The 23020-nt window shown below is 47.7% G+C and overlaps 1 protein-coding gene and 1 non-coding gene across 8 annotated transcripts; both read right to left on the bottom strand.

Moving 5' to 3' along the window:
* Positions 1 to 219: 219 nt before the first annotated feature.
* On the bottom strand, positions 220 to 18961 carry PCGF2 (polycomb group ring finger 2). Of its 7 annotated transcripts, none has more exons than XM_051994653.1 (10): positions 18807 to 18961; positions 7259 to 7401; positions 6559 to 6655; positions 6235 to 6290; positions 6096 to 6146; positions 5532 to 5640; positions 5222 to 5276; positions 4958 to 5056; positions 2317 to 2397; positions 220 to 2044 (listed from the first exon to the last, which is right to left on the bottom strand). In XM_051994653.1, the coding sequence occupies exons 2-10, from the start codon at positions 7368 to 7370 to the stop codon at positions 1676 to 1678; spliced, it is 1029 nt and encodes a 342-aa protein (XP_051850613.1). In that variant the 5' UTR covers positions 7371 to 7401; positions 18807 to 18961; the 3' UTR covers positions 220 to 1675. The 7 variants fall into 7 exon arrangements, with proteins under 7 accessions (XP_051850613.1, XP_051850616.1, XP_051850611.1 ...); XM_051994656.1 differs by lacking the exon at positions 18807 to 18961 and adding an exon at positions 14702 to 14930; XM_051994651.1 differs by lacking the exon at positions 18807 to 18961 and adding an exon at positions 13214 to 13300.
* On the bottom strand, positions 18904 to 18977 carry TRNAN-GUU (transfer RNA asparagine (anticodon GUU)). Its single transcript has one exon. It is a non-coding gene; the product is annotated as a tRNA-Asn (tRNA).
* Between the last annotated feature and the right edge of the window lie 4043 nt (positions 18978 to 23020).

Genomic DNA, 23020 nt, shown 5'->3' with positions numbered 1-23020 from the left:
TTGTCATCTATGAACACAGAATTTTTTGCCAACTTTAAGGTTTTTTTTAAGTTAATTCTCCAGTAGCTCCATAGGGGAGTAGGGATAACTGCTTTTATTTCTTGACTATTAAGAGTGTTAAGACAGAGGCCATGAAGTGAACTGAGGGTGTAAGGATCCTACTTAACATCGGACTCCCCATCATAAGCCACCCCCCAAAAAACCAGGCACAAACCCAAGGAGAATCTGCAGCATTTATTACAAAGCTGATTAGTCGTACAAACGCCAAGGCGGGGGAGGGAGGGAGGGAACACGAACAGATCACAGAACCCCCAACAAGGACAGGATGCACACAGACAAAGCCATTTGGTTGGTCGTACCCCTGCCGCCTCATCCCATCCCACCTTCTCACTATTTACATTGTAGGAGGGACGGGCCAGCCTGTAACCAAGTACTTGAGCCTTGTCCCCGGGCCCACCCCACCCCACCCCACCCCAAACCAAGGTGTCTGTTCAGCCTGCAGGCAACAGTCCTGGGGAAAGAAGGGCACTGGGAATCCTACCTTTGTCTTGTGCTTTGAGAATCCCCCTTGACATCTGTCCTGAACTTGGGGTCCCTGGGTAGGAGAAGGGGGAGGGGACTGCTGACCCTCCCAGGGCCTTTTCCCAAGTCTGGGGTCAGTGTGCTTGTGTGAGGTTCAAATGCCCTCTCCCCACAAAGTCCCAAACGTGGACTTCACTTGCGGCCTCAGTTAACCCCTGGCAAGAGGGGTATGGGAGTCGGGGGAAGGGAGGGGAAAAGTATCCACACTGGAAAAGCTTCTAGGTGGGTCCAGGAGCTCGGTCCCCCCGCCCAAGTTCTCTCCTTCAGCAAGATTAATGCCAAAAAAGGGCACAAACAAAAGGAAAAAAGAACCTAATCTATGCACAGAAGCTACAAGGCTGGGGAAGGGGGAGAGGGGAGAGGTTGGGGACTACTGCCAGCCACCCCTCCGGGTCTCCCCGCTCAGAACCGAAGGACAAACTGCATTTGCAAAAGGCACTGTCAGAGAAATGCTCCCTGCGTTAAGCATGGGGGTGGGTGGGAGCAAAGGCCAGAGGAATGGAGAGTCAGCTCTCCCCACCCCCCGTCCCCTTTATGGTCACAGCCCATCTCCCAAACCTGCCCCTGCAGGACCGGGGCTACCCAAAGCTTTGGGGTCTTGGGGGGGATGGGGTTCACATCTCCGCCCATTCCTCGAAGGGAGGGGAGAGTAGGAGGATGGGGCTGACGCACCCCCAAAGACTCTACTTCCCTGCCCCTTCCCAGCTAAATGTTTAATCCAAAAGGGGAAGGAGCCAGAGTAAGTCATGCAGTTTCGTTAAAGGATGAAATGAAAAAAACAAAAAGCCCAAACACACACAATCCGCACCCGTACCTGCACACACACACACATGTAAGGTCTCTGTTTCCTGCAGCTTTTAAATTAATCTGGCTAATCCATAGAAAATAAGTATGTATATTTGGTTTTCCTATGTACATATATATATATGTATATATATATATATAGATAAATTTATTTATAAAGCCCAACCCCCCTCTACCCTTCAGGGTAAGGTAGAGGGAACTTGGGCCAGGGAGGGAAGAAGGGAAGCCAAAAAGGGGAGAGGGCAGAGAAGAGAGGCCGCACAAACAGGAGGGAGGAAAACCCTGGTCCTCATGTCAAGGGGGGCACTGGGGTCCCATTGACAGTCATCTTGCGCCCCCTGCTGGTAGACGGCGGTGTCTGCAGGCAGTTCGAGGTGCCGCCATTGGCAGTGCCCCCTGGGGCAGATGTGGGGCTCGGGGAGGCGGGGTGGGCGGCAGCCGGCCCGTGCGAGCTGGGGGAGCCATGGGAGGGAGTCGCGGGGCTGGGCAGAGAGGAGGAGGTGGCGGGCAGGGTGGCGGGGCTGGGGGCCTTGTCGCTGACCGACTCGCACTCGGACGCCCCGCTGGTGTTGGTGCCTTCTGAGGGAGCCGCCACGGTGGGCAGAGGAAGCCGCTTGCAGGCCGGCTGGACTCGGTACTTGAGGGGGAGAGGGCCATTCTGCAAAGGGCAGGGAGCCGGGAGACAGACAGGGAGGGTCAGGGCCAGAAGGCCCCCCTCCCCCACCAGAACAGCAGCAGCACCAAGAGAAAGGGGGGGGCGGGGGTGTGTGTGACTGAGACAGGCGGGAAACCAGCAAAAACGGCCAGAGAGAAACGACCCCTGACCCGGAAGCGAAAGGAAGGAGGGGCGAGGGCGGGAGAAGAGCCCAGGTTGGTGGTGGGAACTATCCCCGCCCTGCCTGCCCCGGCCCCCCACTCTCCCGCGCTCACCCGTCTCCAAGGGTAAATGTAGGCAATGTCCATGAGCGTGTAGTACTCCTTCAGGGGTTCGTCCTCATACAGCACCTCCACCTGGGGAAGCAACACCCCTCCCCGGAGAGGGAGGGGAAGCCAAGGGGTTACCAGCTTGCCAGCCTTCCCCTCCATGGCACGGAGAGAACAGGTAGCTTAAAATGCTCATTTTTGAGCTTGCAGGGACTTCGGGGGCGTCTGCTCCAACCAATATTTGTAAGAATCCTCTTTACATTTCCGACAAATGATCCTCAAGCCCAATGATGAGGAAGCTCACTACCACCTGAGGGTTATTCATTCTAATTTTTAAAAAGTATTCTATCTAAGAAGGCACAAATGTTTTTTTTTTTTTTTTGCATGAAAAAGCATTTAAAATTTTTTAGACAATATTTTCCCTCTACTCACATGTTAAAATAATTTTACACCAGCCGTGAAGTCAGGAGGACCTGAGTTCTAATCTGGACACTTAACCCTTCCTAGCTATTTGACCCTGGGCAAGTCACTTAACCCCAACTGCCTCAGCAAAACAAATAAATATTTTTTAAATAATAATTTTAAGCTCTTTTTAAAAATTTTGGTTCTCAGGAGAACATTGTAATACAGTAAGAGCAACATTGTGTGATGATCAACTATGACAGACTTGGCTCTTCTTGCAAGACGGTGATCTCAGACAATTTTAATAAACTTGGGATGGAAAATGCCATCTGAATCCAAAGAGAGAGCTATGGAGACTGAATGTGGATCAAAGCATACTCTTTTAATTTTTTCCCTTATGGTTTTTCCCTTTTTGTTCTGATTTTTCTTTTCCAGCATGATTAATGTGTCAATATGTTTAACATGATTGGGGATGTAAAGAAGGGGGTAGAGAAAAATTTGGAAAGTAAAATCTTAAAAAAATCGAGTATTGAAATCTATTTTTAAACATTAAAAAAAAGATTAAAGGAAGCAAAAAAAATTTCTAGTTCAAAATTCTATTCTTTTCTCCCTCCTTACATCCTTTGCTAAGTTGATACACAATCTGATACAGGTTTTATTATACATGTGATTAGAGACTAGGGAGGTAAGGAAGGAATGGAGAAAAATTTGGAACTTAAAATCTTGCAAAATCAAATGTTGAAAACTATCTTTAAACATTAAAAAAAGAGATTAAAAGGAAACAAAAAAAGCTTCTAGTTCCAAATTCTATTCTTTCTTCCCTCCCCACATCCCTTCCTAAGAAGGCACACAACTTGAAATGGATTATACTGTACATGTGATTTTTAATGATTCTTAAATGGAACTAAATTTGCCTCTCCTATCATTTCTAATTTTATTGTCTAGAGACCCAGGAAGAGCAAACGAAATCCCTCTTCCACAAGGACAGCCCTTTAAATACTTGAAAACACCTATAAATGCACCAGCTGTCCCAGACGTCCATCTCTTCTCTAAATTAAATAATGCCCCAGGTTCCTCAAATAATTTCCATTTATCAGTTTTGAGCCTGTTCGGTAGAACGTGAGCTCTTGGAGTACAAAGCCCACCTTATTTCTACCTGTATTCTCAGCACTTAGCATATAGTAATTTCTTTATGCTTCATTCATTCGTTCACCCAGTCACCATCCTGGTCACCATTCTCTACATGGGCCCCAGCTGGTCATGCCCTCCCCAGATTGTGGTGCCCAGAACTGAATACTCTAGATTTGGTCTCACCAGGACAGAGGGATGTTTATTCTTCTTGCTCAAGTTCAAGTGATTAATAATGATTATTTAATTATTCTATTGGATTAATTAAAATCAAAGCAGCTTAAAAAACAACAACTCATTTGTGGATTCATACAGAACTTACAGTCAGGCCTCAATCATTTGAAATATATATAGACATGTTTCCTGGATCCCATACTGGTACAATTGAATTCTTTTAAAACCCCCTCCCAGGACTTAGTGGTTATTCCTATTGAATTTCATCTTTTTTCCTTTTAAAAAATTTAAACTTTTATCTTTTTTCAATTTGCATTTGTGTTCTCCCCTATATTAGAAAAACCCTTTAACAAATATTCATAGTCAAGCAAAAGGACATTTCCCTATAAAATTCCATCTTATTAAACTGGATCTGTTCATTTAATCCATCAGTAACTTTACAGATCCTGGGGATGCATCAGTGTTGTATTATTACAACCAGTGTAGAATCAGCTGTACTAGTGATGCAGAAGAACAACGCTGACTACAACAAAGCTAAGGCAGGGCCTCGTGGCCTTCCCACCAGAGATTCCCTGCAAGCAGAAACAGACAGTTCCCGTTCCTCCGTTCCCTTAGTTATCAACAGCGAACTGCGCGCCCATGCGGCCCCTATGGCTTTATCATGTTTACAAGGACATTATGAGAGGCCTGTCAAATACCTTGCTGAAACCAACCTCACGGTTTTCACAATGGGCCGCCCAGAGAGGCTCAGGGCTGAATCACAACGCTGGCTCCCCATCCCAAGCTCCTTGGCCAGTCACCCCGGGCACAGCCTTCCTCGGGAGGCACAAGGCAGCCCAGCGGAAGGTCCCCGGATGGGGAGCCGCATTAGGACAAGTGAGGGACAGGAAAAGCCCACAGGACGCCGTCTAGAGAGGGCTCCCCTCCTGGGGCTCCGACTCACTTTATACTTGCTGGGCACATCCATCTTGTTACGGAGAAACTTGGCGAGGTGCATGACCGTCATGGCTGCAGGACATCGCAGGAACCGAACCCCTGTCTTCTGGGGGAAAGGGAGGGCACAGACGGGTTCAAGGCAGGAGGAGGGAAGGAACAACACTGCAGTCTCCTCGGTTGACTACCTGGACCCCTCTTCTCCCTCCCTCGTGGCTCGCCCACTGCCACCCGTGCCCCACTCCCCCGGCTCCCTTCTGCCTCTAGCACTCACTTTCTCCTTGTCCCCGTCCCCATTCTCCAGGGCGCCCTTCTTCTCTTCCCTGTCCCTGTTGGGGGAAGGAATGAAGCCAGGAGATCCCAGGAGAGGGAGGGGGGTCCCTTCCCAACCCCTTCCTGTCTCCTCCAGGGAGGGGCTAATTACCAGGAACACTCCCACCCCGAGCTGAAAATCCGGGGGATGTGGGGGAAATGAAACTCCAAGTAAGGAGCAGGAGAAAGCTCCCGTGGCCCAGGTGGGCACCCTGACCTAGTCCAACTCCCAGGCCCCCCCGAGCGGAGCGCAGCAGGGACAAGGAACTTGCCTGACACCCTCGTAAAATTCAATGGAGAGGCTGACGATTTCATCATCACTCAGGGCCCCCTTCTCCTGTTCTAGGACCTCACCTCGGTCTTCGTTGGAGCCGTTGGGGACTAGGGGGAGAAAACTCGGGTCGGTGGCGGCCCGGGTGCGGGGGAGCAGGCCTCCGCCTCGGGGTGGGAAAGGAAGGGGCCCACAGTCGCCACTCCTCCCCACTTGCCCAAACGCACTTTGGGTCAGCAACCATCGAAGTGCCGACTCTGTGCCAGACACAGGGCTAGGCACGGGGGTGCGGAGACAAACCGGAGACCAGTCCCTGCCCTCGAGAGCTTACATTCTGCCGGAGGCCCAGGGCTCTGGACGGGATACTCAACAGGTTTCCTTCCTTGGCGGGGATACTCACTCAGCCCAGTGTGGGGAAGGACCAAACCCAAGTCATGCCGTGGTGGGGGCAGGGTCTTGGTGGGGAATTAGGGAGAGAGAGAGAGTCTGACACACACACACACGCGGGCTTCCGCTTCCCCCCGTCCCCAACCGACGCCGCCCAGGACTGAGGGGGAGCGCTCACCTTCCGTCAGAGGGTAGGCCGCGTAGAAATCTCGCCGGCGCTTCATCTCATCTGGAAGGGAAGAAAGCAAAGACCCTCAGGGAAAACGAAGGAGGCAGGCGGGGGAGCGGGCGGGAGCAGGGCAGCCTTTCGGAAGTACCTTTGAAAAGTCCAGGGACCAGTTTGTAGACGATGTCTTGAAGGGTTTTGTCTGACCTGGAAAAGATGCCATGAGGGGACACAAGAGCGCGTCAGAGGCAGCCACAGACCTTCCCAGGGCTGGGGGAGCCCCTTCTCTGAGGCGCGCCGGCACATGGCCCTTTGGCCAGAATCACGACCCCCCACCCCAAGAACTGGTCCCTCCCTAGGGATTTTACGCTCTTTCCCGACTTGCCCCGCTCCCATTTGGGGAACCCCTCAGAAAGTGGCCGGGTGAGGGGCAAGGGAAGGCAGGCAAAGCCAGCAGCTGGAAGGGAAAGCCCACCTGATGCTCAGCAGGGGCCGTGTTTTATGGACCTGGACGTCGCACATGGGACAGTACTTGTTGGTCTCCAGGTAGCGGACGATGCAGGTTTTGCAGACTGAGAGAGAAAAGGCGTGGGAGAGGTTAGGAAGGTCCCTGCATACCTGGCCAAGCAACCTCCCCGCCGGCTAGATCATCTTCTCGCACATGGGATGGACTGGGGCAAAGGACTAAGCCCACATATCGATCTAAAATGGGGTCCAACGCCCCTAACGAGACTGCAGTTACAGGCGCCCTGCAGAAAGCTTCCTTCGTGAATTCTCCCCTTTCCTTAATTACCTCCCTCTCATCAAGGGCTGGGCGCTACTTTTTTCCCATCCGTAATTCGTACCCCATTTATGAGTATCTGTCTCTGCCTTGGCAGTCTTGGACTTTGCTGCATCACACTGAAGCCAAATCCAGTCTTTCCCATTATAGAAACTTGGAAGCCCCTTCAGAGACCACCCAGAGCAAACTTCAACTTCTCTCAATGAGGGAACTGAGGCCGAGGGGGAAGAGGCAATGAAGAGAGCCCACATTCAAACCCGGGGCCTCTGAATGCAGTCTCTGGCCTGCTTCACCATACACCCTTGCATCTCCCGTAAAGCTAGACCCCCCAAGAGCGTGGCCCACTCCCTGGGGAAGATGGGGCTCGCCACCCTCGGCCCCTTCCCCCACTTACAGGAATGCAGACATTCTACAATGGTAGTGGCGTCGATGAAGTACCCCCCACAGAGGGCACACATGAGATGGGGGTTCAGTTCCGTGATCTTAATCCGAGTTGTCCGATGCATGATGCTGGGGTAAAAGAGGGGGAGCACCGACCTGGGAAAAAGAAGGGAACCACCTGAGCCAGGGAGAAGCTCGAAGAGGGGAAGCTGGGATCCCGGGCCCTTCTTCCACCTCTCCTCGCCATCAGCTGCTGGGAGCCCACCCTGGGTACCAGGCACCTGCAAGTCCCAGGAAGATAATGGGAGCAGGCAGGCTCCGGGGCCACCTGTGCTGAGAACAGGCCTAAAGATGGACAGATCTGGGTCAGATGACGGGAAGAGCTCTCCAGCTGGCAGGGAGCAAGATGGAAAGTAGACTAAGATTCAGAAGTCTTGGGAGAGCTTTCCTGGAGTTCAGTGCTCAGAACGATTGCACCGTTTCTCTCTGTAAACAAGTGAGATTTGTTTCTGGCTGATGTGCCCGTGTCTCGGCCTGACATTCACAACCAGAGAGTGTGTACGTGTGTGATCGGAATGCACACATGTGTGTGCATATAATACACACACATATTGATATGTATATATATAAACATACATGTATATATGCATGGATGGCTACAGGTGGCTAGATGGTGCCACAGTGGGCAGCATCAGGCCTGGAGTCAGGAAAAACCATCTTCCAGAGTTCAAACCCAGACTCCAAACACTAGCTGTGTAACCCTGGGCAAGTCACTTAACTCTGCCTCAGTTTCTGTCTCTGTAAAATGGGTGGAGAAGAAAATGGCAAGCCACTCTAGTATCTTGGCTAAGAAAGCCCCAAATGGGGTTGTGAAGAGCTGGACAGGACTCATACAACTGAATAACAACAAGTGTGTGTGTGCACATTTATCTGGAACTTGGAGACCATAGGATCAAGTCTGAAGAGACATCAGAGACCACCTTTTACAAATAGGGAAACTGAGGTTTAAAGAAGTAAATGATTTGTCCAGGGTCTCATAGCTAGTAGCAAAAGCAAGACAAGAACTTAGATAAACTAATGCCAAATCCAATGTTCCTTTTATTGTGCCATAAGTATGGAATACTGATAATATCAAATTCAATAAACAGATTACTCCATAACCAGAGGCTCTCCAATTTCCATCTTTGCACTACACCTGTTCACACCTTTCTCAGAGGCCCTGCTCCCTCCTTTCCTGCTCTGTTCCTCCGGTCCCTCCCCAGCTCTGTTCCTGACTCCTTTCTAGGAGTTTTTCCTGATTCTGCTCTTTCCATCCCCTCCCTCCTGAGAGCCACAGTTTATTCACTTGTCCCCATTTTCCTGTCTGCATCTGGATAAAGAGCCTTTCTCCCCTCCGGAGCACCTCTGTGACGGCAGAAATTGTGCTTTTACCTTCTTCTGGGCCACTTCCCACAGCCCAATGTGGGGCTCTGCAGGTAAAAGGGGTAGAGAGGCAGAAAGAAGGGGGTAGACGCCTGTGTGATCTAACTTTCCTGCTACATAAGCAAATAGTAACCAACTTTAGTCCCTTAAAAAAGCCCTCACATTTCCCACCAATGAATGCCGGTCCCCCTTATATCTCCAGACAAACACTATGGCAGGTGCCAGAGCCCACTAGTGACCCCCTCTACCCAGTATGGGTAGGAACAACAACAGTATACAGGAGACAAACCTGGATTCTAATCTTGACTGTAACTAACTAGAGCCATATAGAAAAATAATTAATATAAGCTACTTAACAACCTATTAAATGGAATTAAAATAACAGGGCTGGACTCCAAGATATCCTTCTCACATCTAAGGTTCTGGTGCCTGAAGGAACCAAGTAAAGGGCACAACTTAGGAACCATTCATGGAGAAGGTGTCAAAATCCCAATTTTCTTTCTTTTCCTTTAGAAATCACATCTCAAATATGAACAGGAAAAAGCCCCACCAAGTTCCCCATTCTAAGAAAACTCCAGTGTGTAGGGTCAGAGTGGGCTACGTATAGCCCTTAGAAACCACATTCTCTTCCCCCTTCATCTCCTTCACATCCATTCTTGCCATTCCCCAAACCAGGAAAGATTTCTAAAACCATAGCATTTGGTTTTTCTAAGACAAGACATTCACAACCACAAGCAGGGGTTTCTATAGAGACTTTAGAGATGAGATTGGCGAAGACCCAAGGAACAAAGAGAGACCCAGAGAGGAAAAAGTGAAATTAGAGAGCTCAGAGACAAAAAAGATCCAAAAAGACAAAAAGAGATCCAGGTTAAAGAAAAATAACAAAAGGTGGTCCCAGGCCCCAGGCCCAGATGTCAGTCTTTCCTCCTTTCCTGGGTCACAGGATACTGTCATAGATTTAAAGCCAGAAGGGACCTCAGCTATTTGACCATTTCTATAGTGACTCCAATCCTGGCAAGATAGGAATATATTAATTTCTAAGATCATAGGATTAAATATTTAGAGGTAGAAGGAATCCCTTCTATCAGCTAGTTCTTAACTTTGGTTGTTATTATTATAATAAAATAAAAAGGGTTCATAGCTTTGGCAACAGGGTGAAACCTACGGGCCCTTTTTCAGAATGATGTTTATCTCTAAATTCATAATTGAAAGAAATGCTCAATTTAGGGTTAGTGAAAATATAAAGATGCATTTTCTTCCATTCAAGTTTGCAATTTGACACATACTTCCATTCCAGGTTGGCGGACCTCAGGGTAAGAATCTCTATTCTAGTATAACCCTCTGATTTTACAAATGAAGAACTGGGGTCCTTTGAGATGAAGGGATCTGTTCCAGGTCATATGTATATAATGACCTGAAGCTGGGTCTTCAAATAAGAAATTATGAAGCTTCATTCCAGGCTTCAGAGAGAGAGAGAATAAACTCAGTGTCTCCTTATCTGTCTGTGTTGCTGTCTGCCCCTGTATCGGGGTGAGGGGGGTACTGTGTTCCACGAAGAGACCGAGGTCTGCCATTGCCAAGGGCTGTTCTCCTCCTTGTCTTACTCACTCTCCAACTTCCGATGGTTCCCCTTCCCTTACACATGAATCCAGACTCCCCACACCAACGCAGCCACCTCATTCACACACTTGCTGTGTTTCCAAAACAACAGACTCTTGCTTTAAATGCATAGACCCAAGGTAGTTCCAGTAAGACAGACACATTAACATCCAGACTACAAGATTCATGGGCTCAGAAGTGAGCAAGCTATCATGGAGTCAACTGAGCTCTCCTCCAAAGCAAGGGCCACTTCAGAAGGCTAACCAGGTCCCTCTTCTTCCCCTAGAAGCTTCAGATGAACTAATCTGCTTCCACTATGGCCTGTTCTCCTCCCCAGTTCTTAAAAAACATTCTCCATTTTCCCATGGTGTCCCCTGTCCCTTCATCCAGAGGGGCCTCAGACCTACCAATAGGGAGGAGGGAGTGAAGGGATGCTCATTGGTTCCCTCATCTGATTTCCATGGTTACCTGCAGGGCCCTGCAGGCAGGATGCCAAGAGGTACAGTAAACAGGAACCTTTATTGGTATTGGGGCCTTTGGCCCTGCCCTCTCCCCACCTCTGGGCCTCAGGGCCCCCACACACCTGATACCTAATCTCTCCCCTGATGCTACTAGGTTGGATCTATGGGGGAGGAGAAGGAAAACTAGACACTGACAATCTTGTCAGGGAAGAGACTGAAGCAGTGACACAGAATGACACGAGGATAAAATGGCAAGGATCCACAGGAAGTCAAACCCAACGGACCTAGCTCAGAAATAGGATATCAATGGAGAACTTGGCTCCTTCGAACCCCTCCCCCCAGAGGAAGAGGGGCTCTCTCTAACCTTCAGACAATCTAGTCCAAGGCCTGAGCCTCCCCATACTTCCTCTCCACTCTCAGATGTCTTTCTTTGGTTCCAAAGTTCACCAGAATAGAAGCTCCTCAAGTCTCTCTTGGTTTCAGTACTTTTTTAGATCTTTCCTAAGAGACTTTGGGCATCAACATGCAAAGAATTGCCATTCAAGTGCTTACAGCCAATTAGATTGTCCCTTTCTTTCATCACTACTTTTTCCTCTAATGAAAATAATCCTAATTCCCTGACCCGGAGGTCACTCAAGGTCATGCAAATTGTCATACAAGGTTGTGAGTGGACAGGACCTTAACAGCGCACAGACGCCTAAGTGCTCCCTGGATAAATATGAGTATCTATGAAATCAAAAGGGAAAAAACCACATCTTTACTTTCACTAACCATTGCTTTTCTTTGTAATCCTAGGAATTTTATTTTATGCACTCAAAAACATTATTCTGAAAAGGGATTCCTTAGAATATCCATGAACTAGAAAAGAGGGGAAAAAACCAATTACATCTTTATTTTCACTAATCATTGGCTTTCTTTGTAATCCCATGTATTTTATGCACTCAAAAACATTGCTCCAAAAAGGGATCCCTAGAATATCCATGAACCAAAAAAGGATCCCTAGGTTTTAACAAGTTGCCAAAGAGTTTGCAACTCAAAAAAGTTTCAGAATCCATGATCCTGACCTGTCTCCTTGGAGGCCAGGACTTAGAAAGACTGGGATCACACATATCCAGCAGGAGGCAAGCCAGATCTTTTGGCCCTTGGTCCAGAGCTCTCAAAGAGCTGGCAAACTCCCCCCTCTAACTTAATCCCAATGGGCCTTGAATCGGAGATGGGCAGCGCTGCCTGCAGGTAAGGGGATGAGACAGGTAAACTCTCTGATCCAAGTTCCTGTGGATGGAATCCCTAAAGTTCAAGGCAATTACAAGGCTACAGCCTCACTTTTAAGATTCGCAGAACACTTTCTTCATATGTTATTATTTTTTTTTTTTGGTCCTCCCAGCAACCCCATGAGATAGTTGTGAATGTCATCCCCATTTTACAGGTGAGGAAACGGAGGATGAAAGAGATTAAGGACCTGCCCAGATTATACAGCTATCAAGTCTATTATAAAGTATGCCTTTTAAAACACTGATCTCATGGGTAAGGAAGACCCCCGGTTTCTCCTGCCTCCCTCCTTCCAGTTATAAATATGGAAGATGAACCCCAGAAAGACATCCTCAAGGTCATATGCCAAGTAGGAGGGCACAGCCAAGACCTAACTGAAGCCCCAAATGGTGATCCATGACATGGCCCTTTGTTGCCAGGCAGACAGTTCTTTACTCATCTGCCCTAAGCTGGGCTTATTTAAGCATTCCATTTCCTGTTGTTCATCCCAGCAAATTGCATTTCTGGTGACTATCCATCCATGCCATGTAGACTGTCCGTTTTACTGGCAAACAGTCGCATCTACCTGTTCTCCAGGAGCCTGCCTTAGGCAAGCAGGCCTGGATCCGTTCTCCGTGAGATGCTGAGCTTCTTCTCCAGTCCTCATGGAAAAGCGCTCCATCCCTCCAACTCCTGGTCCCCACTGCCCGGGAGCCCGCCCTCTCCCCCACGGCCCAGCCCCGGCTGCCCGCCGTCCTGGCTGCCCGCCCTCCCAATGCTCCCTGCTAGCTGCCATCCAGGGAAGCCCCTAGAAAGGTGCCAAACCCAAGAGACACAGGCGGGCAGCCCCAGACAAAGACCCACGCCGAGGGAAGGGACGCAGAGCCAACGCACGGAGCCAGGCCCGCTGCCCACGCTCCCCTGCCCGGGAGAGGTGGCCAGACACCGGGAGCAGACACACCCGAGCCAGAGGCAGCCCGAGCCAGGACCCGAAGCCTGCCAGAGAAGGCTCTGGGCTCACACACTCCCCCCTCGGCCTGACATAATGCACACACACACTGGTCTTTGTGCCTTCCCCCCAAGCCCACGGCTCCTTCCCCCCCGGGCGCGCACACCCCTGCTCCCTGGGGGGCAGAGGGCACCTGTCCCGGAACCAAGTGACCCCGGGGTCAGGATCCATGAGGACGGCTGCCTCAGCCCAAACCTCTCCTCCTTACCCCCCAGCAAGGAGCCTTCACCTTGGACAGAGACTCCTGGGGACACATGGACACACGCGCGCTTCTTCCCAGCTCAGATTCACAAGCGCCCCCACCTCCATCCTTTCTCACCTCCCCCCACACACGTTCGCCCTGGCCTTAACCCCACCCCCACGGGTCAGAAGGGTCCGGAGGGGAAAAGTTCCACCAATGCTAGCTTCGCGTTCCCTCCCCCAAAACAACAATTTGGAATGGGGCCGTGGGGAGCAAGGGGAAGGAGGGAGACTGGAGGAGGCGGAGAGACAGACACTGGGGGAGACCCCGGGAGGGCTTCGGAGGCCCCGCGGAGGTACAACTCCGAATACACACACACACAGACGTACGAGTAAGAGACAGACAGTCGGGGAAAAGACAAAGAGAGGGAGAGAATGGGAGGGGAAAAGCAAAGACCCAACACTTCCCACAATATTTATGGATAATTTCTATACCATCCCTACTGTCTTACGCCCTCTGCCCCCTCAACCAGAGCAGTCCCACGCTCAAGCGGGGAGGGGGGCCGGGGGCATTTTTGGACATACAGTAAAAGAAGGAAAGGTTGACTAAGGGCCGAGATCGCCGGCCCAGCAGCTCGAGGCAAAAGATTGGGGGTGGGGTGGGGGACTGGAGGAAGCCCCAGGCTCCAGCTCACGAGCGGGGGAGGGGCTAGCTTTCCAGACCCCTCCTCTGCCACAATCTACGAAAAATATCGCGATAAGTAACCCTCTTTCTCCCCCCCACCTTAAACATGGGGCCCCAGTTTTGGGGTGATCGTCTCCACCTCTCTGGAGTCAAACTTTCGGCGGGGCCCGTGGAGGGAGTGTCTTATAGGCAGGGGATGGACACTGGTCCTTTTTCTTTGGGGGATAAAGGAGAAGTCACTATATTGGGGAGGGGGAGAAGAGCACCCCATGGTGAAAGATACTGGGACTCGCGCAGAATCGTAGGCGAACCCCCATTCTCCTCCTCAGCCCCTTAAGAACAAGGGAGCACCTCCCCAACTCCTCGAATGTCCCTGATGCCTGGGGTACAAGGTGGGGGGGGCGTGAGCACACCCCTCCCCCAGTTATGAAGCAGTGGGCGGCTGGGGTTGTGTTTATAAAGCTAGTGGAAAGGGTCGAGAGGACGAAGACCCCTCCCCAGCCCCCAGGTTTCCCTACACCCCTCTCCCCTATTCCATCTCTAAGGCAGGGGAATGGGGGGGGTTGCGGTATAAAGAGGTGGAGGTGGTCGGGGAGAAGAAGAGATGGCAAGTCGTTTAAAAAAGGGGGGGAGGGAAGCCGCTTCGGCCATCTTGGAAGCAGAGGAAAGGAAAAAAGAGAAAAGGGGAGAAAGAAAGGCAGACGGGGCGGGCTGGGAGTATGAGAAAAAGGGAGCAATAAAGGGGGCACTATTGCCCCCCCACTCGGTAGCTTCATAAAGGGGGAAAGAACCCGTGCATCCGGGGCTTTTCGCTAGAGCGAAGAAGGGCAGGGGCAGTCCGCGCGCGCTTACCTGGGTCCCGGGTCCGATGGGTCGCGGGAAAGGGGGGTGGGAGGGAGGGGAGGGGGGGAGCGGGCCCCAGCCGAATCTCCCGCTCCGGCGGCGGGAGGGGAAAAACCTGGTGTAAGAAAGGAGTTTGTGAAAACGGCTTGGGGTGGGTGGGTGGGAGGGAGAGAGGGGAGGGGAGGGGACGAAAAGGGGGAGGGGAGGGACTGGGGATGGGGGGCGGAGAGGGGGGGACCAAAATGGCTTTTTTTCCTTCAGACTAGAGTTGGTCCCGCCCACTCCCCACCCCACGTGACCTCATTCCTTCAGGGTGTTTGCGGAGAGGGGAAGAGGGGGGTTGGGGGAGGCAGGCTAGGTTGGGCCCCCCACAATTGCTACCCGGTCTCAAGCGTGAACACGCCTCCTCCGGTCCCAAACTGCTCCCTTCATCATTCCCCCACCTACAGTAGCCTTCCACCCTTATCACTCCCTTCTCCATCCAAAGCCCCTTTTACCCCGAAATGTCTGGCCCCCTCTAATCCTGTGACCCCACTTGCAGAATCCCTCCTCCCCCACTCCCCGGCTTTCCCTCTAGAAGGCTGGATTCGGAGCTGGCCGCCAGGGGCTGGGAAAATCCAGAAATAAAGCCTCGAAGGGGAACCTTGTGCGCACAGTCTCAATATGTTATCGATTAGGCCGGGGGCTAGGAGCCCCTCTCTCCCTCTGTCCATCCGGCCTCTGAATTGTTCATCTTGGCTCTTTTTGCTTAATCCAAGTGGAATTGATTTTCATTTGCCAATTATGTGTATGTATACGTGTGTGCGCGCACATGATGCAGATGTGTCTGTGTGTGTATACACACACATAATATGAGCATACAATTTCCTCCCCTTCTTTAATTCTAGCTCCCCCTCCCCGGGGGTTAAATCTCTCAGACAACCTAGGGACCGCGGCGGCTCGGCGCCAGGCTGCCGGAGGAGGAGGCGTCCCTGGGCCCGGGACGGCCCCCGAGGAGAGGAGGGGGGCTCGTTAGCCTTCCAGTCCTACGCTGTTCTCCGCCAATTTCTACAGCAGCGCGGAGGAGGACCGCGTGTCCGGATACAGCAGAGAGGGAGGAGCTGAGGCAGGGGTGCGAGGCCACGGAGTGGAAGGGAGGAGGGGTTGGCAGGGCTGGAGCGCGGACCCAGGGAGAGCTCAGGCCCGCTGGGGGTGCCACCGTCTTTGACGTTTGTGCCCACGGTGCTTTCCTTCCTTCATTCTGCCCCAGAGTGGACACAGTCTGGGGGGCGTGTGTGTCTGCGCGCGTGCGCGCGCGCGCTCAGGAGAAGGGGGAAAAAGAAAAGAGGAAAGGAGACAATGAAGGAAAGGACTGAAAAGGAAAACAATGAAGAATAAACCCAAACCCAAACCAAAACTGAGACAAATTGCCAGAGGGAAAAATCTGTGGCCAGAGTGGGCCCAGATTCTCTCGCTGCCTGCGGTTCTTTCTCGAGCAACCTGCGTGTTTGGCGTTCTCCATTCTTTCTCCCTATCTCCACTTTCTAGTTCTTTTCTCCGACGCAGACGTGCAGAGCAGGAGGGAGAGTCTAAGTGCAGACTTAAGAGAGAGAGAAAAATTTCTGGGTGCGAGGAAGATGATTCTCTAGGCCAAGCCCCTTCCCTCAGGCCCATCCATCCTGTCCATGACAGGAAGGAAGAGGGAAACACTAAAAGATGGGTGGTGGAAGGATGAGCAAGGCTTGGAGAAGTCCTCGAAAGAATCGGCCTAGAGCCCTCGCTCGCAGGTACTAGCAAATCAGGACTATTATAGAGAACGCTGAGGGGGAGGGGAGTGTGTGTGTGAGGGGGTGGACAAGAGAGATCCATTTGCTTTTTCCTTTATGAGATTTATTGGACTGATGGATAGAACACACTCCTCTCAGAGCTCGATTATCTGCCTAAAAGTGCAATTAGGCACTTGGGTGGATGCTTGAGTTATGAATTTTAATAAAATCACTTATCATAGGACGAACTTCCTGCCTTGATTCGCTGGCCACTGACCAGGGGAGTAAATAATCTAGGCTCAATCTTCACCAATGATTTGCTCTGGGCGCAGATGCCATGCTAGCTAAATTAAATGTTGGTTCTGTGACCCCCCTCCCCTGTCCACGTGAAAAAGGGGGTGGTGGCAGATGGAGGAAGAACTGAAGAAAAGGAGAAATAGGAGAAAGAAGAAGCAGGAGGAGATAGAAATGAAATTGAATTCTCCTATCACAAAATTGCCGGAGCATTTGGTTTCTATTCTCCCCTTTGCATCTCACTCATTTTTGTATACTTGTCCTTCTTTAAGACTCCTTGAGGACAGGGCCTGTATTGAATCTCTTTTTGCTTCTTCTGTAGGGAGCTTTTAATGTTTTTTGGATTGAATTGAAAAAGGAAGAATAGAAAGAGAAAAAAAAAGTTGAAGGAGAAAATGAAGAAAGGGAGCAAAGAGAAGAGGAAAAAGGGAGGGGGGAGCAAAAGAAATGAAGAAAAGGAAGAGGTATAAAGGAAAGAATGAGGGAGGGGAAGGAAAGATAGACTGAAGAGTAAGTGGAGGAAAGGAAGAAGGAAAAAGAAGAGGGCAGAGAGAGGAGGAATAAGGAAAGGAGGGAGAACCGACATTCTGGAGGGATCTCTGAAGAATCTATTGGGAATATCAGGAGAACCTGTCATTTATTTCCCTCCTCCTAAGAACCATCTCTTTGGTGCAATAGAAAAGTGGTGAGAATAAAGGGTCGTTTTAGGAGCTTCAAGGGTCAGCATATTCTTGAATTATGTGAGCAAAGCTGTCTTTCCCTCAATTGCCCCCAACTCACCCCAGTTTGGATAAATTCAGATATCTCCCTGGGTGAATTCAAATAACTATCAGGGATCTCCTTTCCTCTATTCTTTCTATACTTTCTTTAGAACAAAGAAAAAGACCTCATGTTGCTAATTCCCATCGAATTATCAACAATTAGAATCGAGGCCAAATGTAACAACTGGAATGGGCTCCTCGGGTAACAGGTTGTGTTTGTAGAAAGCAGATGCTACTCTGCTCAACAGTCGCCTGCCAATCCGGGAGGACAGCCGGGAGGAAATAGGAGGGCCAGCTGAGAAGATAAAGGGAATAGACAGATATCTTGCGATCACCGTGTTACCCAGTCATTCTAAACCCACTTCACTAAGCCCCTTTCCAGCATTCAAGTAGTCTTCCATGCTTTATGAGAGGCAAAATTTTCCTGAATTTGAAGTTATTCATCTTCTCTGGGACTCAATTTTTTAATCTGTAAAATAAGAGGGCTGGACTGGATCATTTCTGAGGTTCTTTCCCATTTTAAATCTATAATCCTATGAAATTTCAAGATTGTTCCATTTCCTTCCCACTAAAAGTGTCTTCCTCCTGCCAAGACGCCTTTCCCTCAACTCCCCACATGGCAACTCCCCTCCTTCCTCCCCCCACTCTCCCCCAACTCTACTCCCATTCATTTGTTTCTGATTTTAATACTTCACAAACTCATTCTGTACTGACTCCAATATTTTATTCTGACGTTGGAGTCAGCTCTCAAAGGGCAAGGACTGGATTACTGCAGTTATTTTTGCTTAGACCCCAGCATACTACCCAGAACAATTAGGAGCTTCAGAAACATCTTTTTGAAGATACCAAAGATGATACATCGCTCTTCCTATCCCTTTTTATATCTATCCATGTCATCCCCTTCTATTTTTCTGAATTTCCTTTTCTATCTTTCCATATTTCTCTTTTTGTTTGAACCTCTCTCTATGGCTTTGTCTCCTTGTCTTTATGTTTCCCATTTTCTCTCTCGATTTTCTACCTCTCTTTTTGCAATATCAGAAAGCAGCAGCACACAAAGAATGCAACACATAGACTACTATGGACAACAGAAGATTGTCCCACCTTCCGCACAAATTTCTTTCAAATCCTGTTAACCGGGTACACATTATAAAATCTGTAGTGTTCCTCCCCTTCTCCCCCTTCTCCCTCCTTTCCCCCCCTTTTCCTTTTACGCTGCAACCCTTTTCAAGGGTGGGAGTGGTGAAGCATTTACTGACGGAAGCAAACTACGTTTCCCCAGTCCAGACGTCATACTTGTTTGCCAATATCTCCTACCTTTGGCGTCGAGGGAGCTTGTGTGGGAGGGATGCGGGGGAAGCAAAGAAGGTTGATGAGTTGTACAAGCTTATTCAAGCCCGTGGAAAAAAACTCCCGTCCCTGGGTGGGCTCGAACCACCAACCTTTCGGTTAACAGCCGAACGCGCTAACCGATTGCGCCACAGAGACCGTACTGCAAAGTGCTTCCGCACTGTCCTGAGTCAATGGAAGGGAGCCCACTGGCGGCAGCTGGGGGCGAAGTTCTAATGCGGTGTTAGAGAAGAAAGCCGACCTGAGAGGATGACAAATGTGGGCGGGGTGTTTGGGAGCCAGGTCCCGGGGAGCAGAGACCCAAGGATAAGGCCAGAAGCATGCAAAGCCAGGAAGCAACGGATGGAGAGAAAGGGCGGAGGCTCAGAAACTGGAGCGGGGATCCAGAATTCTGAGGATTATGCATTCCACCAGCGTCCGTGACGGGTTTAACTGGGGGCGCGGGGGAGGATCAGTTTCCAAAGAGGGCATTGTGATCCGGCTGACGAAAAAAAGAAATAATGGCGGGAAAATTCCCCAAACAGCAGAAGTTTCAAAATTTATTTTTGACTTCGGAACACATTGAGGTTTCGATTTCTTTTTTTCTTGAGGGATTGTAGAAAGTAAGAGAAAAAGTTCCTTTATTTTTCTTAACCCTTTAAAATGGTCATTGTTTTCAATTAACGAGCATTTATTTTTTCTTCTCACCCCTATCCCTTCCTATTATAAAAACAAAAACCTTTATCACATAAGTACAACTAACCAACAGAAACAAATTCCCTTATAAACCATGTTCACAGTTGTATGCACCAGAAACTGTACACAATCAAAAATATACATCTCATGTTGCATCCTGAGTCCATCATCTGTCTGGCAGGAAGTGACAAGCATGGTTCATCAGTGGTCAGTGGAATAGGGGTTGCTCGTTGCGGTTAATCAGAGTTATTTAGTCTTTCAAAAGTGTCAGACTGTCCTTTTTTTTAATGAGGGTTGGTAGCTAGCAGTGAGGGATAGATAGGTAGATAGATAGATAGATAGATAGATAGATAGATAGATAGATAGACAGACAGACCGAGGTGCAGAGATGAATGGATATAGATGATAGATAAATTATTGATGGATAAATAGATGCATGGATGGATGAATGATAGACAAATGATACATAGATGGGTGGATAAATAGATGATAGCTACATAGATGGGATAAATGATAGAGGGATGGATAGATGATAGTTAAATGATTGATGAATGGATAACTTCATGGATGGATGGATGATAGACAAATGATGAATGGAAGGATGAATAGATCAATAGGTACGTGGATGGATGGATGGATAATAGACAAATGATTGATGGATAGATAAATGAAAGATGGATGGATGTATGGACGGATTATAGACAAATGATGACTGGACAGATGGATAGATAAATGATAGATACAAAGATGGATAGGTGATAGATAAATGATGAATGGATGGATAAATGGTAGAGCATTTATTAAGCGCTGGCTATACATGAATTCTAGATCTGAAGTCAGAGGAGCTGATTTTGAATTATACTCTGTCTCTTGGATAAATCATTTAATTTCTCTAGGACCTAGTTTTCTGTGTGAATGATGGCTTAGGTCTTTTGTTTGTTTGTTTGTTTCAAATTCTACATGAAATTAAACACATTTACATCCTCACACTGGCTACAAGAAACCAGTCCCATTTGTTTAGGCTGCCTCGGCTTTTTTAAAATTTGTAAAAATTCCTGGCAGTTAATATTTAGGAAGATCTGGCTATATGGTGAGTTTAATTCTAACCCCTGATCTGTATTACCTGTATGATCTTGGACAGGTTGCCAAATCTTTCGATTCACTAGGCAATTCTCTAAAACTAGAAGATACAGTGAAGGTTCCATCTGTAGTGTGAGTTTCTTCATCCAGAGTCATCTAAACTAAAGAAATCATAGAAATATGCTCCATTTATCACATTTCTGTGATATTTCAGGGTTTACAGAGGGCATTCTTCCCAGCAACTCTCTATTCTGGAAATGAAAGTATTGTTCCTATCCTGTAGGAGGAAACTATGGCTCAGAAAGATTACCACAAGCAGATCTAGAGTTTGGGTATTTGGGCTTCAGGTTTTGTTTTTTTGGAAATCCCCACTTCCCTCAAGGCCTAAGGGCAAGCGTGACCTACTACAAGGGCCCCAGTGATATACCTGGTAGTTACTTCTTTGTGAAAATGGTGTTTGCCCAAATAGGATGAAAATTTCTTAAAACCAGCATAGTTTTCATTTTTAATCATTATTACTGGATAAAGCATTTATCAATTACTTAGTACATGCCTCGTACTGTGTTTAGCCTGGGGATAAAAATTTAAGCCAGACAGTCTCTTTCCCCAAGTAGATTATATTAATTTTTTGAAAAAAATATATCATTTTCCATGTATTTTTGTCTCTCATCTCTTCCCCCAATTGAATAATGACAACAAAAAATTATCTTTATAAATATTCATAGTGAAGCAAAATAAGTTTTCACATTGATTAAATCCCCAAATATGTTTCTGAATTTTTAGTTTACTACTTCTCTGGCTAAAGGTCAGTGTTCTGTTATATATTCAGCCTTCAACACTTATAGTTTATCATTGCAGGGTTCAGAGTTCTAACATTTTTCAGATCTGAAAATATATTTTAAAAAATTTTTTTTCTACAATGTGACTGTCATCATATAAATCATTCAAACAGTTCTGCTCTCTTTTTCTCTGTATCAGTTCATAGAGGTCCTTCCAGGTTATGAACTGTACATTTCACTATTTCTTATGGCATAATAATGGAATATTGCTGTATTCATGGACCATATTTTATATTACATCAATATACCATAATTTATTTAATTATTTCCTGTTAAGAAGACAATCCCTTAGTTCCAAAACTGCCTAGGTTTTCTTTGCTTCCTCCTTTTTTTTAAAATTGTTCTATACTGTGTACTTTTTATTTTATTTCCCCTCTATCTCCCCTCCCACCTTCATAAGAATAAGTCTTCCATTTTTTTCTAAATCAACCAATTCATCATTTCCTACACCACAAAAATATTTCCTTCTGGATTCAAACAGCATCTTTCTTCATAGGATCTTCAAAGTTAATTTGGGCATTTATAATAGTTAGAATGACTTGGTTCCTCATAGTTGTTCTTAAAACAATACTGTTACTGCATACAATGTTCTCTTGGTTTTGCTCATTTCACTCTTCATTATTTCATGGAAATCTCTCCATGTTTTATTATTATTAAAACTTTTTATTTTCAAAACATGTGCATAGATAATTTTTAACATTCATACTTGCAAAACCTTGTATTCCAATTTTTTTTCTTTCCTTCCCCCAACCTCCTCCCTTAGACAAGTAATCCAATATAGATTAAACATGTGCAATTCTTCTATACATATTTCCATAATTATCATTCTGCACAAGAAAAATCAGATCAAAAAGAAAAAAATGAGAAAGAAAACAAAATGCAAGTAAGCAAACAACAATAAAAAAGGTGAAAATACTATGCTGTGATATGCTATCTCCATGGTTCTCTCTCTGGGTCTAAATGGCTCTCTCCATCACAAAATCATTGAAACTGGCCTGAATCATCTCACTGTTGAAAAGAGCCAAGTCCATCAGAATTTATTGTTATATAATATTGATGTTGTCGTGTACAATAATCTCTGGGTCCTGCTCATTTCACTTAGCATTAGTTCATATCAGTTCTCTCCAGGACTTTCTGAAATCACCCTCTTGATTGTTTCTTACAGAACAATAGTATTCCAAAGCATTCATATACCATAACTTATTCAGCCATTCTCCAACTGATGGGCATCCACTCAGTTTCCAGTTTCTTGCCACTACAAAAAGGACTGCTACAAATATGTTTGCACATGTGGGTCCCTTTCCCTTCTTTAATATTTCTTTGAAATATGTGAGCCCAGTAGAAACATTGCTGGGTCAAAGGGTATGGGTATTTTGATAACTTTTTGAGCATAGTTCCAAATTACTCTCCAGAAGGGTTGGATCAATTCACAACTCCACCAACTAGTGTCCCAGTTTTTCCACATTCCCTCAAACATTCATTATTATCTTTTCCTGTCATCTTAGCCAATCTGAGAGGTGGGAAGTGGTACCTCAGAGTTCTCTTAATTTGCATTTCTCTGATCAATAGTGATTTAGAACACCTTTT

Source organism: Antechinus flavipes, chromosome 4 (genome assembly GCF_016432865.1).
Source record: "Antechinus flavipes isolate AdamAnt ecotype Samford, QLD, Australia chromosome 4, AdamAnt_v2, whole genome shotgun sequence".
Lineage (NCBI taxonomy): Eukaryota > Metazoa > Chordata > Mammalia > Dasyuromorphia > Dasyuridae > Antechinus > Antechinus flavipes.
Note: the sequence above shows the minus strand (reverse complement) of the source record. Positions and strands in the feature narration are given on the sequence as shown.